We start from the raw sequence: 18017 nt of genomic DNA, 5'->3' as shown, positions 1-18017 counted from the left end.
AAGTTTCTTAATCTAGTCATAATAACACTAGTCTGTCACTTCGATTCTTTTTTCCTTTTCTGGTAATCGACTATTTGATTCTTGAATGCTTAACTTGTATTGGTAGAATCTTGGTTGGAAAGTGAGTAGATTTCATCAGTATCTAAATCTAATTGATAACTTTCACTTCCACGTATAGTTTTATAAGTTCCTTATCAAAATTCTTTGCTCACGACGAGTGACTTTTCTCTGTTTACAAGTCATAATATAAATTCCAGCTAGAAGAAATTAATGCTTTTCAGCTTTTATTTACGACTAATTTTTCTCACGAATCTTTGAAAAAATATTGTCGTTGAAAGACAAAGACTGACACAATACATTTTGTAAAATCTAAGAAGACGATTCTACAAAAATAAAAACATTGAATGAGACCGTGGTGAGTGCATCATCACATTTATAGCATAGAAAGCTCTAACAAATCATACTATAACAATCTTCTTTTTTCTTACTAACAATCTTCTTTAAATTGTTGTAGAAAGCAGATCATTCTATTGACACCTCTACTATATCTCTACGCATTGAATATTGATGGTGGTTGTGGTGAAACAAGTTGAGTCAAAATGTTTGACTCCAAACGTGAAGAGACAACCCCCCATGCGTCCAGCCCGGACGCAGGACAACCACACGACACTGTCGCTCCTACTTTTCCGTGTTTTACAACAATGATATTCTTTAAAGCTCTTGATGAAATACAGAGAGTAATAACAAGTACGGAATATAAAAGAATAAAAATGCAATGCTTTTTCAACCTTGGGGTCCATACTCCATATAGATGATTCAGTTTCAAAGTGGAGGGTGCCCACATTGGTCTCAGCTTTTAGGGTATGCTGACCTCACTCTCTTGCCTCTTGGCTCCACCTTTGTCTTTATGTTATTTTCTTCAAACTTTTGGGTGATGGAAATGACGTTCTTATGACTCATCACCCTCCTTTACATCCTTTATATGACTAAGCATTACTGTTTTTTTGGTATCCCTTTATTCATGAAGTATATAGTATTGTAGACTGATAATGTGATGATTCTTTTTAGTGAATCTTAATGGTCGGTCGTGTGCTCGTGTTTTGTATAAGGTTGGATCATCATTTGCTTTCCTATCGAATCTTTTTACTTTCGATGATTCCAATTGCCATGCCCGTTAGTTTAGACTTTAGACAAGTGTAGTGGATTACCAACAACACTGACCATAAAGTATGTGATAAATTAGTCGCAAAAGGGATTACAAAATTCCCGTTTGGGTATTTTAAAAATTTATGGGCCGTTTGGGCTGTGTTTTTGTTGTAATTGCTTATAAGTACATCGGTTATTTCTCTTACCTTATTGTGTTGACAAAACAAATATAAGCCCATCATGTAGTTTATTTTATTTTCTTGAATAATAATGATAAGCCCAAGAGTTACTGGACTAGTCCAATGGAATCAGTATAGGCAAAATAAGTATATTTTTTCATGCAAAATAAATTTTGAAAGAAAATTACATTTTGACAACTTTATCAGGGAAAGGCTCTCAACTTGTATATTTCATAAAAAAATATTTTATTAGTTTATGATTCTTATAAAATGGAAAGAGAATCCAAATATAAACAATTAAATAAAATTAAAAAATACAGAAGCCATTTATATTTGTTTATTATGCAGTTTGGTAGAGCCCAATACATAATGGTCCAGGCCCATGCAGTTAAACCGAGGGAAAAGACATAATAGGCCAGGCCCATGCAGTAACCTTAAACCCTAATTAGTCCCTTTCTTCTTCAAAACGAAAAAAACTGCATAAATACTCTGCTCTCGACTTCTCGGAGACGGCTAGGGTTTTAGCTTTTATCTGAACAATGGCCATGTATCTTCTTTACGAATCATCTTCCGGGTACGGCCTGTTCGAAGCACACGGCCTCGATGAGATAGGACAGAACACAGAGGCAGTTCGAAGCTCCGTCTCGGACCTGAGTCGCTTCGGTCGTGTCGTCCAGCTCACTGCTTTCCACCCTTCTGAGTCTGCACTCGATGCTCTTAACCAAATCAACGCCGTCTCCGAAGGTAACCCTCCATTGAAATTAAAGCTCTTTCCACTTTTTATCTTTACTACAAACACTCTGTTCTTGTTTGGTTAGAACTTAGAACTGGAACTCTTATGTAATTGTTTGGACATGGTTTACTGTTCCCTAAACAAAGCTTACAACTTTATTTCATAATTAGAATGAGCTTACCCTGTTCTGAATGGTTAAACTGTTCCCTTTTGACTTTGTTTGAAATAAAGCTTGCAACTTTTTACTACAATCAGCTTACTCTGTTTTGATGTTGTGTTTTGCGTTGAAACTTGAAGGGTATATGAGTGATGAGCTGAGATGTTTTCTGGAGTTGAACCTTCCGAAAGTGAAGGAAGGCAAGAAGCCCAAGTTCAGCTTAGGAGTCTCTGAGCCAAAGATTGGTTCTTGCATCTTTGAAGCCACCAAGATTCCATGCCAGAGCAATGAGTTCGTTCATGAGCTTCTTAGAGGTGTTCGTCAGCATTTTGATAGGTTCATCAAGGACCTAAAGGTGTGAGCTTTTGAATTTAATCTACCTCTAGTGTTTCCTTTTTTTCTTTATTCATGCTCTGATGCTCAATGTCTAAAACTAATGCAGCCTGGTGATTTGGAGAAAGCACAACTTGGACTAGCTCACAGCTACAGCAGAGCAAAGGTGAAGTTCAATGTTAACCGTGTGGATAACATGGTTATTCAAGCCATCTTCATGCTTGATACTCTTGATAAGGATATCAACTCCTTTGCCATGAGAGTCAGGTTTGTTTTGTTTGTTATTATGTCTTTTCTCTTACTTTAAGAAACAAAAAATGGTTTTAAGACGGCTTGTATTATGTTTTTTGCAGAGAATGGTACTCGTGGCACTTCCCAGAGCTAGTGAAGATAGTCAATGACAACTACCTTTACGCCCGAGTCTCAAAGATGATTGAAGACAAGTCAAAGCTCTCTGAAGAGCACATCCCTATGCTTACTGAAGTCCTCGGGGATGAAGATAAGGCAAAAGAAGTCGTTGAAGCTGGAAAAGCATCTATGGGTAACTAATCTGATCTTTGTTCTCTGTATCTGTTCTTTCTCTTTGTTCTCAGACTTTGTCTCTTTTGCAGGCCAGGATTTATCTCCACTTGATCTGATGAACGTCCAGACCTTTGCTCAGAAAGTTATAGAGCTAGCTGATTACAGAAAGAAGCTCCACGATTACCTTGTTGCTAAAATGAGCGACATTGCTCCAAACTTGGCGGCATTGATCGGAGATATGGTTGGTGCAAGGCTGATCTCACATGCTGGGAGCCTGACGAATCTCGCCAAGTGCCCCTCTTCAACTCTCCAGATTCTTGGTGCTGAGAAGGCACTTTTCAGGGCGCTTAAAACGCGTGGGAACACGCCCAAGTACGGTCTTATATTCCATTCTTCGTTCATTGGACGCGCGGCTGCTAAAAACAAGGGACGTATTGCTCGTTACCTGGCAAACAAGTGTTCCATTGCTTCCCGGATTGATTGTTTCGCTGGTAAATTAACTTAGACTGCCTTGTATGTAAGTGTCTTTTGGTATATAGTGAGATGATGTGTTTGTTGTTAACTTATACAGATAGCAGCACTACGGCTTTTGGTGAGAAACTTAGGGAACAAGTAGAGGAACGACTAGAATTTTATGACAAAGGTGTTGCCCCACGTAAGAATGTGGATGTAATGAAAGAAGTGATGGAGAATCTTGACAAGAAAGGTATAATACTATCTCTCTCTCACATGTTTTGAGGTTGAATGGTTTGTTTGTGATGGGTGTTTGCTCTCTTTTTATAGATGAGGGAGAAGAGAAAGTGGTGGAGGCCTCTGAGAAGAAAAAGAAGAAAGAGAAGAGAAAGGCAGAGGAGAAGGATGAGGAGGAAGTAGAAGAAGAGGTGAAATCAAAGAAAAAGAAGAAAAGCAAAGTAGTTGAAGAGGAAACGACAACAGATAATGGTCACAGCAAGAAGAAAAAGAAGAAGAAAACTAAGTCACAAGATGATGAATAGACCATGACAAGTTTTTTTCTTTTTGTAGTGTTGCATTTTTTCTTTATCTGTTTTTTTTTTTTACTTTATGAACAACTTAAAACTCCTAGCAGCATTATCAGATGTTTTTAGACTAGTTTTCTGTCTTAACAGAAGAAAAGTTAAATGATGGAATCTTTTGTTGAATATCTCGCAATTTGATTGCGGGTTCGGAATTTGAGTAGTTTGATTCGACTAAAAATTTGTTAAATTGTACTATCAGATAGTTTGTTCTGCTTAATCTCGTTTGTTCTATAAAATCATGACATGTCTTTTGACACAAGATTTACCAGTTTTTTTCTGAACCATTTAGGTTCCAATTTTCTTTTGTTTTTACTTTATTTTTATTTCTGGCTGCATAGACTTTCATGCAACTTTTTTTTGTTCTTTAAGGGAGCAGCTACATATGTGAGATTCACTTCTCAGGCAACATGCACCAACAAACAGTTTGCACAATTCCACTTTGACTCTTTTTAAGTGTTAAATTAATTCAAACAAAAAAACTTGTTATATATTTTGTGTTACATTGGGATTGATTTTTTTTCATAAGATCAAACTAAGCTTTAACTAGCTATCGTGTTGCAAATCAGATGGATAGGCCTCCCGTATACGTTTGGTTGCGGATGGAAGAGAGTCGGTTACGCACACTATTATTGTCCACAGTATGGATTAGTTGTCCAGGTGTCCTTGGTTTTTCTCCATATTTCCTCTGGTTTTAATCCCTTCGTAAAGCATACAAAATAGCTTGAAACATATATCTCACAAAGAATGTTTCAGTCTTGTCTTTGTTATGATCAAGGAGTTGCAGAATTTGTTTCCACTGATTAGTGTAGCCCGCTGATAATAGATACTTTGTTAAACCTTTCCAAACTTTTTCTGAGAATTTGCAAGCAAAGAAAAGATGATTTCTTGACTTTTTTCTCTTTTCATTTCATCCAATTCTTTCATGTTTTTCACTCTCAGATTTTCCATGAAAACCTACTTTCTTTGGTTTCAACAACATTAATATAAAAATGAAATCTGAAATCTTCTTACAATTTCTAATACATTTTAAGATTATTTACTTTGTAGATTTTATTTAGTAGAAAAATGAGTGCTTCTTTTCAGTGTAGGGTAGTTAAAGGTAAGAATCTTTTCAGATAACAAGCAAAGATCGAACTAAGATATTAGCTTCCCTTTAACTTAACAGAACACATGAAAGCAAGATTCCCAAGAACAGTTTTTAGTTTGAACTTTGAACGAAAAGCCAACAAAAAACACAAAGTTATATATATAAATTAATAAAAATGTATCGTTCTGTACGTTGAAGAAAAAACACGACGACGAAGAATTTGGAGTATTGATTACTTCATGTTACTTAAGATTGCTGAATTTTTAGGGCATAATCGAATCAACAAATAGGCTAAGAGGGTTGTAAATAATTTTGAAGTATATCATATCCTATTCCTGTACATGTGTGCAAAGCAATTTGTTAATAACTAATATCAAAACAATTAACTGACATCATATATGATGCATGTAGTTTGAGATATTTGGAAGATCTTCCTTTTCTCATAAATATTTCATTGTCTACTTCACAAGACGAGTTTAAATTAAGAAGACCATGGAAAGAGAATCTAAGATTGTGAAGCTGTACTTCAAAGAAAACAAGATCATAAAGAGAAGAAAAAAATGTCTAACTTTAATCTTTGAATGCATATTCAGTCATGTCATGACCCATCCATCATCTTTCTTCGAATCTCCTATCTCAGTGAACATGTTTGGAGGTGGCCCTTTGTATTTAATAACTATGCTTATGATCGCATATATATATATATCTCCACTAGCCTTATTTGATTTTTTTGGGGACTAGTCATGATCTCCCGATAATTAAAACAAAACATTTGTAAGTAGAGTTTAGATATCACAACTTGCATAATCAAGAAATAGAAGCATGCATTCAAGTTACAAAAAAAAAGAAATAGGAGCATGCATTGTTATGCAATAGCACTATTATTCTGTAACTAAATTTATCAATAGAACTGCGGAGTAGAGAGGGTGAGTAGTCACAAATCAACGTTTATAGAAAATTTCGTCAACAAATTTATACATTTAAGAGTAGTAATAATTTGGAATGGTGCAAATTGCAAAATATTGGGAGACCATGCATGTGTTAATATTCGGGTTTGGGGGGTAGGTGTAGGGTTTATGTTTGCGTAGATCTCATAACGTGTGTGTTTGTGTACGGACATTTGCAATAATGCGAAAACATTTATCCCATTTTCTTAACAAATTCTCTTTTTCTGTTTTATGAAAAAGATGAGACAAGAGCATTGGCAGCTGAGGACAATTGGTGTAGTTTAAGTTAGATACTAATATATTCGGCTGAGCTCCGTTATCACACCATTCTACATATGTTTATCATATCCTCGAACATTAATTTAGATTAATTTAATTTTAAAGTTATAGATTTTTACGGTAAATTATTTCAAAGTAAGGCTATAGTTGCACCATTACCAATCTACCATATAAATGGGCTATAGTTGCACCATTACCAATCTACCATACACATGCGAATCAAATAAGCTAGCATCCATAAATATAGATTAAAAATAATGTACATCCCATTAATTGATAAAATCATGTGAAACACAACATAACGCATACGGTTAATTCATTATGTTGAAATTTATAATGTTATATATCAACAAGTAACGGATATATAAAAGGTACAATAGTTTTGTCGATTATGGAATCATCTTGTAATACGTTTTGTAATTTGTAAAAGTATAAATCAGCGTTAAGAAAAAGCCACCTAGAAAACCAATACGAAAAATATATAAGGTGGATGAATTTAGAAAGAAAAAAAACGAAAATAGAAATGGTTAAAACACGAAAAGAAAGAATGAGCTGGTAATAATCAAAGTACCAAGGTAAGAAAGTTCATGAATAAAGAGGTTTTGACAGCATGGAAAGAGTGAAAGAAGTCTCACTAATTAACTGTAAGTCTGGTACTGTTTTGTGTTACGGTAGGCCTGCCCGAACCCAACAACTTGTAACATCCAACACAAACTCATCTCTATATATACACACTTCTCTTTGGCTAAACTTGGTGCAATACACACACAAACACTTGCAAACACTCATAATTCCTCCCAATTCCCAAACAACCCCAAAACTTGTTCTCTTATGGCATCATCTCTTCCTCAATTCTACAACGATTTCACATTTTCCAGTGAGATTTCTTCGCAGTTTCACGGTTCTTCTTCCTGTCCTGATATCTCAGCTCTATCCAACTACGTCGGCGACGGTTACGGTTCCTTTAACACATCTCCTATCCAAGAATCCACATTTTTGCCCCAAGTTTTTGGGATTTCTGACGTTTTTATGCCGGAGTACAACAACTACTACCAGAGAAGGGGTGTGAATAATGTCCCACAATATTTTCGTGGTGGAGACCAAGAATACTACGGCTATTCACCGGAGTTCAAGCCCTTATCCCGTCCGTCCTCTGGAGATCAATCCTCGGTATGTATGCAGTATGCACGTGTTACCGCATCGTATATTATCTCAAAAGGATATTAATATACATAAGAAGCGAAATCAAATCAAATATATTTTGTATGAAGCAGGGAAATAGTGAAGGAGGGATACAATCTGAGCCGAACACAAAAGTGGGACGATACTCGGTTGAAGAACGTAAAAATAGAATCATGAGGTACTTGAAGAAGAAGAACCAACGCAACTTCACTAAGACCATCAAGGTATATCGTGTGTATATATATATTGCTAGTAAGCTAATATTATATTATTGCCCATGTATAAAAAAAAAGAGGATTTAAGAATATAATTATAAATGCAGTATGTATGTCGTAAAACCCTAGCTGACCGGCGTGTTCGTGTTCGAGGACGATTTGCCAGAAACAACGACACATGTGAACAACAATCTCACATGTCTAAGCATCACAAAAACCATTCTGAAAAGAACGAAGATATGTTTTCGGGATCAGACGACTATCTATTCCAGGTATTACTAATTCATATTGTTATTTAAGGACAGCATTGTATTTACAAGAATCAATTGTAAAATTAATTAACCAATATTGCATACCAATTTTTTTTTTGTTTTTTAACCGAAACTTTCCAATTTTTTGCAGATGAAAAACGACGATGGATGGCTCCACGAAGCAATGTCTAATCTGGTTTATTTTCCTTGTGAGCTGGACGCGCCAAGTGGTACTAATCATCCAAACACATGGAGCTATAAAATTTGATTATTTTAACTATAAGAAGCTTAATTATTTTATGATAGATTTGTAATCATGATGTACTTAAGTATTCACGTGGTTAACGAGCATGAAGATTCTGCTTAGTAAATATATAAAAGAACTTCGTTTGGATATCATAGTGTGTTTAACGTGAGAGTAATTAACCTAGCTAATCTGAATACAAAAGCAAGTTATTCCTGTTTATCAACCTTTTACTTTTTTATAGAAATTGAAGCTTTACTATATAGAAAAAGATGATTCTTTAAGGGAGTGTTAAAAGATTGTTGATATTATTTTATGGCAAAAAGACTTTTACTATTCGAATAAATCGGTGAGTCGACAAAATATTAACTAGTGGAATCAAGGAACCAATGTTTATTAAGGAATATATGATGTAAATTTTAATCATAAGACGAATGATTTAGCGTAACATTATATATGAATGGGTATAAAGAACAATGCCGATTAATTGGTCGTAACAACAAAACACAAGAACATGATAAGTAGTACACAGTATTCTTGCAGTGATATGTGATGGGTTAGAGAATATTGTCTAACAAATTAAAGCAATATTGATAGGGTGTAGTAATGCAGTGTAATTATAGAAAGAGTGTGGAGAGGAGAGACATGATACGGAACTAAGTTCCAGTCACCTTTTTAAGACATATAATTCTTGAGACAAACATTTATAATAAGGCTTTCGCAATCTGTAAACTATATTCTATGGACTTGTCCCCTTTATTTTCTGCTTTGACGAATATATGTAAAGCTGAAGGCTGAAGCTTTGCTAATCTACTTTTTTGAAGAAATTGTTTAAAATATCATAAATTAATTATCACTTTTAACTTCAATCAAAAACATTTTAACATCTGGATTTTTTTTTTTTTAGGGTTTAGTATTTAAGGATGAGACTAAGTTTAGAAACTCTTATAAACGACTATCAAATATTTATAAATGATTTAAAATGATCATTTTTTTACATCACAAATTTATGGTATTTAAGAAAATAGTCATCGTGTTTCAGAAAAATAAAATAAAATAGTCATCATTTTAGAGATTAATTTAAAAAATGGTATCAAGTTTGTATCGTATAATTAGAATTCCCTTCTTTTCAGAAATTTTCCAGTTTCTCAACACACTTCAAATTCTAATAATAATTGTATGGATTTTTGTACCTAACTAACAGCAAAACTGATATATGTGTACAATTTTACTTTATTCAATTCATTGTAGATCCAACATGTATTACTATTATGTTTAAATTGTATAAAATCGACTTCGTGGAGTAAGCCAGAAAACCATAAGTCAAATATACGATATATGGAAATAAAATGATAATCATATTTTAAGATTTATATTCAATCACATAATTGATTAATGTAACAAAAATCTTAGATATCAAATACTAACCTCAATTCGTGCACTCGTAATTTTATGTATTAAGATTTCATTCTAAACTATGAATCAGTGGTCGGATAGTACATACGTTTCAAAATTCTAAGAAACATGAGTTCGAATCCATTGTCATTTAAATTATCCTGATTGTGATTATGTAGATATATACTATTGTTTTGACCCATTAAAAATCCAGAAAAAAGGAGAAAAAAAATCTATCTATAAACTGTACTTCTTTTTGAAAGATTAGTTTGGACTTCAACCTAGGATACCCCAGATTAAAAAAAGGGAGTTCATCCTAATGACTTCTCGAAGCGAATTCATACGTAGTCTAAGTTTTTCATTTATAGTAGAAAATTGTACATTGATGTTACTGAAGTGAGTTGACTCTGTTACTTGACTTGAGTACACAATCTAACGAATGTTAAAGTCAAAAGCAAGATATAAAGATCGCATCAAGTAATCATTAATTGTTATCTTCCCGTTTGTTTTATATATCAAGAAAGATAAATCAGTGTGTACTCATTTTCAATAATGTCGGTGAATTTCCACTATCTTCAAACTTTTTGTGTCTTCTATGTATAACTGGTCAATTTGAACAGAAAAAGGCAGTATGAGTTGATTCATTTTTCTTTCTAAAACTTAATTGATCCAAAGCATTAGAGCAAAAGTTCACCTCTATATAATAGAGTTTTCTATTTCATAAAACGTTGGAGAAGGTTTCTAATATACGACAATTATACAAGTATTCGCGATTGTTAAGCACTTCATTGGGCTGATATGAATGCTGCCATTTAATACTTGAAAGTTGAAACAACACTAAATAATAAAATTCTAAAGTATATTGTATAATGTATTTTGGAGGCCGGAACTGCACCTTCGAATGTTGTGATCGGTTAAAATAAAAAAGATTTACATTATAAGACCCTTTCTTAAAATAAAGTAAAAAATGTATTGTTTGTCCGCTTCACAAAGATTCCGTTTTTGGATTTTCAAAATACAGCAAAAACTTTTTTTTGTCAATGAAAGTAAAAATACTATAAATTAATAATGTAGGGATTTTAATAATTAATGAATTTATAAAATTATGTTAATTAAAATTAATTTTCTTTTTAGATTTATATTTTTGAAATATACTTTAATGTAAAAAACTGAAAATAATATTTCATTTATGATATTATATAATGGTTAAAGTTTATAGAGATAAAATTTAACTATTTTATTAGACTATTGATGTATTTTATGCATGATGAATACATATCATAGTATACAGATTCACTTTATATGTAGTTTGATAAAATTAAAGCTGAAAATATTTTGAGGAAAGATAAATAACAAAAAAAGTTATGTATGTTTATATAAAATTTACATATATGATAATTATTAATTATAATTTTAATATGATCATATATTTATTTTAGAGTTTTCAAAATTTTATTATTTTATCGAATTCTATTATATTTTTATATTGGTCTAATCCAAGACACAATTTTTTTATTAATTTATCATATTTGTTAATTTGTCAAATTTTAACTTATAGAGTTTTTACTGTAGACACTGTGTTACCGTTAGCACTGAAGGTTGCTCTCTATGCATGCTAACAATGAAAGCTTCAGTCAACAACTTACCCATTCAACGAGAGGAAGAGCAAATATGTCTAGTTCCAAATCGTGAACTCAATCTATATATATTATCTATGTATTATGCATTTATAATATTCCAATGTATATTTTCAGAAAACAATAGCAAATCAAGACAATTTTATTCTTATATGGATATAGAAGAAAAATAGATATAATTAAAGTATACAATTATAATATTTTTGAAAAGCATTTTTAAATATCAAAATTCCCATTTTATACATTTTGTGATAATTTGGGCAATGGAGTGTATGCGGAATCTGAGACAGTACAGGGTTACATTTGTGACAGATTGTTCTCAATTGATGAAGATGGTTTCGGAACCAGAAGAATGGCCTGCTTTTGCAACCTATTTAGCAGATATCGAAACTTTGAAAGGAAACTTTCATAGTTCAGATATTATTTACCTATCTCGCACGAAGAATCAAAAGGTCGACAGCCTCACCAGATGTGCTAGGAATCAACCGACTTTTGTCGTGCATATGGATGCGGAGTTATCAGTTTGGTTTACAGAATCCTCTTGAGTCTGTAAAGTCGATGACAAAAAAAAAAAGGGATACAAGAGAAAGTGCAGCTATTATGGTAAGAAAGTTGGAGGTCATATGGTTGATTGATCTTTTTCATTAAAACTGAAGCACTTTTTAAAATAACATTAGTATAACATAGTATATTATAAATTATGTCACTTAAATTCTAAAATATGACTAGAATTTCATTACTGGTATTTTCATCATTATTTTTGGTCATAGAATATCTATAAATATATTGTATTTATTTTAATATTGCATCTAAACAATTTTTAATATAATACAGTTCAATATTCTCTTTAAAACTTAAATTTTAACCTACTTAAAATATAGTTCTAATTAGTTATCTACATAAATTTAAACGTAATTGATATATAAATTCTAAATTTCACAAATTATCTACAAAATTATAATTTTTATTATTTAAAAAAAAATCACAAGGATCAAAATCTAGTTATATTATTAGGAGACAATGGATTTATTAGGGAAATCATAAAAGTTATAAAACATAGGATTAAGAAGCTCATCAAAGTGGTGTTGCAGCGAATAAAGAGCCTATTCTGAGATCAACAGAGTACATATTTTCTAATCATGCAGAAATTGAATTTATCAAAATGTTCAAAATAAAAGTAGTGATATATAGTAAACAAACTGCGCATAGTTCGTGGGATTTTGGAAAATAGGATTATGCAATGGTGGCCACACGACATAGTCCGACTAGATGGGTTGACCTTTCCCACTGAGTTGGGAAAATTCTCACTCCTTTTTCCGTTTATATAATTTTAAAGTCACTTAAATATCCAATCATGACAACGATTAGCAAAGTTAACATCAGAAAGTGGGAAGCTAATAAAAAATAGGGGAGTAATACTAATTACGACTTCATATTGCATGCAACTGTGTACCAATAGCGATCTTTTTGGGGTAAAACAATAGCGAACTTGTTATCAAAATGTGAGATTTCATTTCCATTATCTCTATCACAGTTTTCTCTTCCAGATAAGACATCCCTTTCTTTTTTTTTTCCCTCAAGATTTTTTTATATTGTATTATTTTCCATTTACATACTTTTTGGACAAAACTTTTTACATACTTTTATATTGTAGAAATACCTTTAATCAAAAAGGTGATACGGCAAATTTAGTTCAATACATATATAGTATTTTTCTGGTCAAAACATACATTCACCTGAGATAATACATTACATTAAATAATATATATACTCGTTAGCAAAAAGAAATAACGATTATAATCAACTGATATACTAAACTATTAAAAGCCGACAAAAAATTATTAAGAAACACAAATTTGGTATTCCGAAAAAAAGATTGGTATTCCGCAAAAACGAAGGTAGCTAAGTTTGTAAAGAACAAAAACAAAGTAAAATCGTATATTACAGTCGTTTCAAAGTTCTTTAGAGAAATGAGAACAAAGGCATCGGCTATACTGAGCTTTAAAATTAGATTTAAGGCATGATTGGGCTTTAGTTGTAGGCCCATAACAAATTAACTACTAAGCAAAGACTACTAGACTAGTGTTTAAATTGGACTCTTAAATTGGAAAGCGTGGCTCATGTCATGGTAGTATCAAGCATCACTTATAGCATTAGAGATAAATCATAGTGTATTTGATAGCCAAAAATGAAAGCCTACGAGAAATTATAAAGTCTATAAGTATAACCTGCTATATACCCACTCGAACATATATTTAAATACCTACTTAATTTTTTATTCTATTTTTATTATTGTGAATGTCATTGTGTTTAGTGGCAAGACGCATACCATATACAGTATGTTCTCTTGAAAGAAACTAGCTAAAAAACTTCAATGCATATGATTTTTTTATTTAAATATAGCAACCGTTGGTTTAAGGTTATTTTTACCTATAAAATGAATTGATTCAACGTTTACTTGTATGTGCATTAACAATTTAGCATGTTCATGCTTGTTTGTAAAAGAGGTTCATATGTGTTGGTAAATACTGACTAACAGGGCCGTCTAACAGCACGTGCAAGTAGAGCGGTCGAACAGGGTCCGAATTGAAAAATTAAAAAATATTAAGAATTTTTGAAATAAATATATAAATTATGATATAAAACTTTAATTTCTTAGACATAATATTAAATTTGGAGCTGATAATTTCAAAAAAAAGATGTCAAATATATATAAATAAAATTATAAACTTTTAAAATTATTCTGTTACATCATTATATATATCATTAATATTTTTTAAACAGGATCCATAAATAATTCGAGACGGCCCTAATTCGAGACGGCCCTGCTGACTAACAAGATGACAACGTTTACTTGTGAATTGATGACAAATCAATTCATTCAATATGTCACAGAACTCATTTAAACCATTCTTTCGTATACTTGCTAAAACATTTTTTTTTAAATGGCATTATACACGCTTGTGATTAGTCAAGTCAACTACTAACCTGGGGGAGTACCAAGTGATCAGTATAACGTGATCCCACATAACTAACATGAAATTTTTTTTTTTTTTTTGTAAACTATAACTAACATGAATTACATTTAAAACATTATTATCTCAAGTGTTACTCTCTTAGACCAGAACAGAAGTAGTAATCATCTCCATAGTTTTACTCACTATTTATACCCCGCCACCTTCTTAGGAGCTCTCAACATTCACTTCCGATCAAGCAGAAGAATATGGAGACAATGGCTGTCAATTACGAGGACCAAACCATATTGTTCAACTTCGTGGTCAAACAAGGTAACGGCGTGAAGGGACTGGTAGACTCTGGCATGTCTTGTGTTCCACAGCCCTTTGTCCAACCACCCTCTGAGCGAATTGCTACCCTAAACGCCCATACATACGAAGCTGCACAGCCAATCGATCTTTCCCAGCTAGACGGTCCACACCATAAGGAGGTGGCCACACAAATTATTGAAGCTGCCGAGAAGCTTGGCTTCTTCCAGGTAAGTAATGGCATTCAGACAGATCTTAGGTTGGTGTAGAACATCTTTTCTTGCAATAGCAATACAATTAACCAAACCCAAAAAAAAGAGAGCCATATATGATATATCCGTACCGTGTAAATATGAATACTTGACCCGGATACTAACGTTAGATATCTAAAAGCTAAAAATGTAGGTAAAATATATTTAATTTATCAGTCTCTCTTAGTTTAATTAGAAAGGACTTTAACTAGAGAAATAAATGCGAATGGCAGGTGGTGAACCATGGTGTTTCGGTGGAGCTGCTTGAATTGCTAAAAACGTCGGCCCATGAGTTTTTCGCACAACCTCCTGAGAAAAAAGCCATTTACCTAAAAGAAGCGAGTCCAAGCAAGCTAGTTAAGTACGGAACGAGCTTCGTGCCAGAGAAGGAGAAGGCCATTGAGTGGAAGGATTATGTGAGCATGCTTTACACCAATGACCATGAGGCTCTTCAACACTGGCCTCAACCATGCAGGTATTATATATGTACAAAAGTTTTATAATATTTATATATCAAAGTTGTGTTATACAAGTAGAGCATACTAATTTGACCTATTGTGCAGAGCCGATTCTGATTCTGGACATATCAAAGTAAAACAATGACCGATGGCTTTCAAAACTTAAGAAATAATTTACATAAATGTGTCTCAAATTTGTAAAAAAAAATTATTAAAATCATTATTAAATTGCTTATATCCATTATAATTTCAGGGTCGACTTTGCTAAGGAGACAAGTAAACTATTTTATAGAAGAGATTTATAGATTCACTCATTTTTCAGTTAATTTTAAATTATAAACTCCTGAAAGTTAATCATGAATATGTATTTGTGTGACAGAGAGGTGGCACTTGATTTTTTAAAATCATCCATGGAAATGGTGAAAAGAGTAGTTGAAGTTTTGATGGAGGATGTAGGAGTGAGACTAGAAGAAGAGAGACTGAACAGTTTGATGGGGACCAAGATGGTGAACATGAACTACTACCCAACCTGTCCCAGTCCCGAGCTCACCATAGGCGTCGGTCGTCACTCCGACATGGGAATGTTGACCGTTTTATTACAAGACGGCATCGGTGGTCTCTACGTTAGACTAGAGAACGGTGACTGGGCCGAGATCCCTCCTCTCAGTGGAGCCTTAGTCATCAATGTTGGCGATACTTTGCAGGTTTCTCATAGTTAAAACACACATTTGGAAACGAATGGCATAAACTCTCACTATATATACATACATTATATTCATTATCAGGACTTCACCTAACTTTCCACCTGCAGACAATTCTATAATGAATTTATTAGTAAAATTGCTAGATCTTTTTATAGGAATGAAGTTTTGTTGATTGTTATATTTCGGTTTTGTTATTTAGACTACTTCAAATTTAAAGAGTAAAATAGTTTGATATAAAAAAAAACTAATGCATTATTAAAAAAATTATCAACAGATTCTAAGCAATGGGAAGTACAAAAGTGCGGAGCATCGGGTTCGAACCACAAACATCGGATCGAGAGTCTCTGTGCCCATTTTCACCGCACCTAATCCCTCGGAGAAGATCGGCCCGTTGCCGGAAGTGGTGAAACGTGACGGGGTGGCTCGTTATAAAGAGCTGTTTTTTCAAGACTACATGAACAACTTCTTCAGCCAGCCACACGACGGCAAGAAATCTCTCGACTTTGCTCGTGCCGATTGATGCTATTATCACTTTTAGTTTTATCAGTTCCTACGAGTCAAAGTCACCATTATGTGAGACGTTGTTTCCTTTTTTTTTTTGCTAAAAGACGTTGTTTCCTTTTGTTATCTCACAATTAATAAATACTGCCTCTTCTTCATGTGCACTCCATAAAACGTGATGCAACTTATGAAAGTTTCATGAGTCTGACCTAAACTAATAGTTATTTCTTTCATGATTTTTCTTTCGCCAATTTCTGCAAGTATATTTAGTCAAAAAAAAAAATTCTGCAAGTATTTCCAATTTATATATCGAGACTTTTCTTCTCATTTATTTCTTAATTCATTTGAATTTCTTGTTTTCACGTTTCATCTCGTTTTCATGGCGGTTTAGATCGACGTATCATCGGCTTCGATATAAGGTCGTTACCATTTTTAGTTGACTAGAGAACAAAACGACAATTATATTGAAATTACTACACCGTTTTGTTAATACGAAATTTTTGGTACATATCTGAAGAAACTGGATGTGACGTGAAATACTAAACGTTTCTAGTTGTGTCTAGTTAATTTACTTCAAACATTGTGACGTTGGACGTTTACAGATTTTCAAAGCTCGTGCCATTGCTTCTATAAAAAAAGAGTTTTAAATTTTCACTCAAGCTCAACTAAAACTCGTTAATGGGATTCGATTAATTCTATGATAAGTGAGAAGTGATGACGTGTTGAAATAACCTACTAGCAATTCAAAAAATTAGTTTTCTTGTACTCATATCTTACATTATTATTGTGTAAAAGGTGGTCATAATGTTTACGTACGGAAATGATCAACTATTCATCAACTGCATTTGTATCACACTAGCTAGTCGCAAATCATATTAACTATTCTGCTACAATAGTCGATAGACAATGGCTTGAAACGTTAGTACGTTACTCTTAGGCTACAACAGTTTTAAAGAATCTCACGAAACATTTTATGACTTGAAAGTATAAAGTAATTTTGTCGTTTTAATTAAAGTCATTTCACGATATGATTAAATCGACGACCGTTATACCAGGTAATGAACCCACGCGATATCGCGTGGAACTCATTTCTTATAAATAATCATTATTTAATTTATATTTTATAGAAAAATTAATTTTATTTTCAAATAAATTTTTCATGTCAAAACATATGAAAATATTTATTTATAGATAATATTAGAAATGTATATTTTATAGTTTAAAATTACAACTAAAATAAAAATACATCAATACCAATAAAATTATACATTTCTATTAATTTATGTAAGTTACTCTAAAATTTTAAATTATATCACTTTATAATAAATAAAAGATCTCTTTTTAACATTAAAATAGTTTTAAATAAAAATATATTGTTTACTGGGATATGTGTAAGCTAATTTAATTTAGTTAGTATCACAAAATCATGAGTTATGTGTAATATGAAAAAATAAAGAGACATTTTTGTATAAAATTTAAATATTAACTTATACACA

General features: G+C 32.5%; 3 protein-coding genes across 3 annotated transcripts; all 3 read left to right on the top strand.

Annotated features, from left to right (window-relative positions):
• Positions 1-1805: 1805 nt before the first annotated feature.
• Positions 1806-4230, top strand: LOC108857818 (nucleolar protein 56-like). The gene is made up of 7 exons (XM_018631836.2): positions 1806-2069; positions 2356-2570; positions 2658-2815; positions 2902-3089; positions 3160-3561; positions 3642-3776; positions 3854-4230. The coding sequence occupies exons 1-7, from the start codon at positions 1865-1867 to the stop codon at positions 4063-4065; spliced, it is 1515 nt and encodes a 504-aa protein (XP_018487338.1). The 5' UTR covers positions 1806-1864; the 3' UTR covers positions 4066-4230.
• A 2873-nt stretch (positions 4231-7103) lies between these two features.
• LOC108860841 (two-component response regulator-like APRR1) lies at positions 7104-8451 on the top strand. Its single transcript, XM_018634691.2, has 4 exons — positions 7104-7590; positions 7695-7826; positions 7925-8089; positions 8220-8451. Exons 1-4 carry the CDS (start codon positions 7252-7254, stop codon positions 8334-8336), a joined length of 753 nt encoding a protein of 250 aa, XP_018490193.1. The 5' UTR covers positions 7104-7251; the 3' UTR covers positions 8337-8451.
• A 6125-nt stretch (positions 8452-14576) lies between these two features.
• On the top strand, positions 14577-16540 carry LOC108861046 (scopoletin 8-hydroxylase-like). The gene is made up of 4 exons (XM_018634875.1): positions 14577-14837; positions 15092-15333; positions 15696-16020; positions 16295-16540. Exons 1-4 carry the CDS (start codon positions 14577-14579, stop codon positions 16538-16540), a joined length of 1074 nt encoding a protein of 357 aa, XP_018490377.1.
• The last annotated feature ends 1477 nt before the right edge of the window (positions 16541-18017 follow it).

This window comes from Raphanus sativus, chromosome 5 (assembly GCF_000801105.2).
Source record: "Raphanus sativus cultivar WK10039 chromosome 5, ASM80110v3, whole genome shotgun sequence".
NCBI classification, from domain to species: Eukaryota; Viridiplantae; Streptophyta; class Magnoliopsida; order Brassicales; family Brassicaceae; genus Raphanus; species Raphanus sativus.
Note: the sequence above shows the minus strand (reverse complement) of the source record. Positions and strands in the feature narration are given on the sequence as shown.

What these genes read in the sequence shown, in the direction of transcription:
- LOC108857818 (XM_018631836.2), top strand. Translation starts at nt 1,865, where the DNA reads ATGGCCATGTATCTTCTTTACGAATCATCTTCCGGGTACGGCCTGTTC. An exon ending in AGCTGGAAAAGCATCTATGG is followed by an intron (nt 3,090 to 3,159) that starts GTAACTAATCTG and finishes TCTCTTTTGCAG; the next exon opens with GCCAGGATTTATCTCCACTT. An exon ending in CCGGATTGATTGTTTCGCTG is followed by an intron (nt 3,562 to 3,641) that starts GTAAATTAACTT and finishes TAACTTATACAG; the next exon opens with ATAGCAGCACTACGGCTTTT.
- LOC108860841 (XM_018634691.2), top strand. Translation starts at nt 7,252, where the DNA reads ATGGCATCATCTCTTCCTCAATTCTACAACGATTTCACATTTTCCAGT. An exon ending in ACTTCACTAAGACCATCAAG is followed by an intron (nt 7,827 to 7,924) that starts GTATATCGTGTG and finishes TTATAAATGCAG; the next exon opens with TATGTATGTCGTAAAACCCT. An exon ending in CAGACGACTATCTATTCCAG is followed by an intron (nt 8,090 to 8,219) that starts GTATTACTAATT and finishes AATTTTTTGCAG; the next exon opens with ATGAAAAACGACGATGGATG.
- LOC108861046 (XM_018634875.1), top strand. Translation starts at nt 14,577, where the DNA reads ATGGCTGTCAATTACGAGGACCAAACCATATTGTTCAACTTCGTGGTC. An exon ending in CACTGGCCTCAACCATGCAG is followed by an intron (nt 15,334 to 15,695) that starts GTATTATATATG and finishes TTTGTGTGACAG; the next exon opens with AGAGGTGGCACTTGATTTTT. An exon ending in ATGTTGGCGATACTTTGCAG is followed by an intron (nt 16,021 to 16,294) that starts GTTTCTCATAGT and finishes AATTATCAACAG; the next exon opens with ATTCTAAGCAATGGGAAGTA.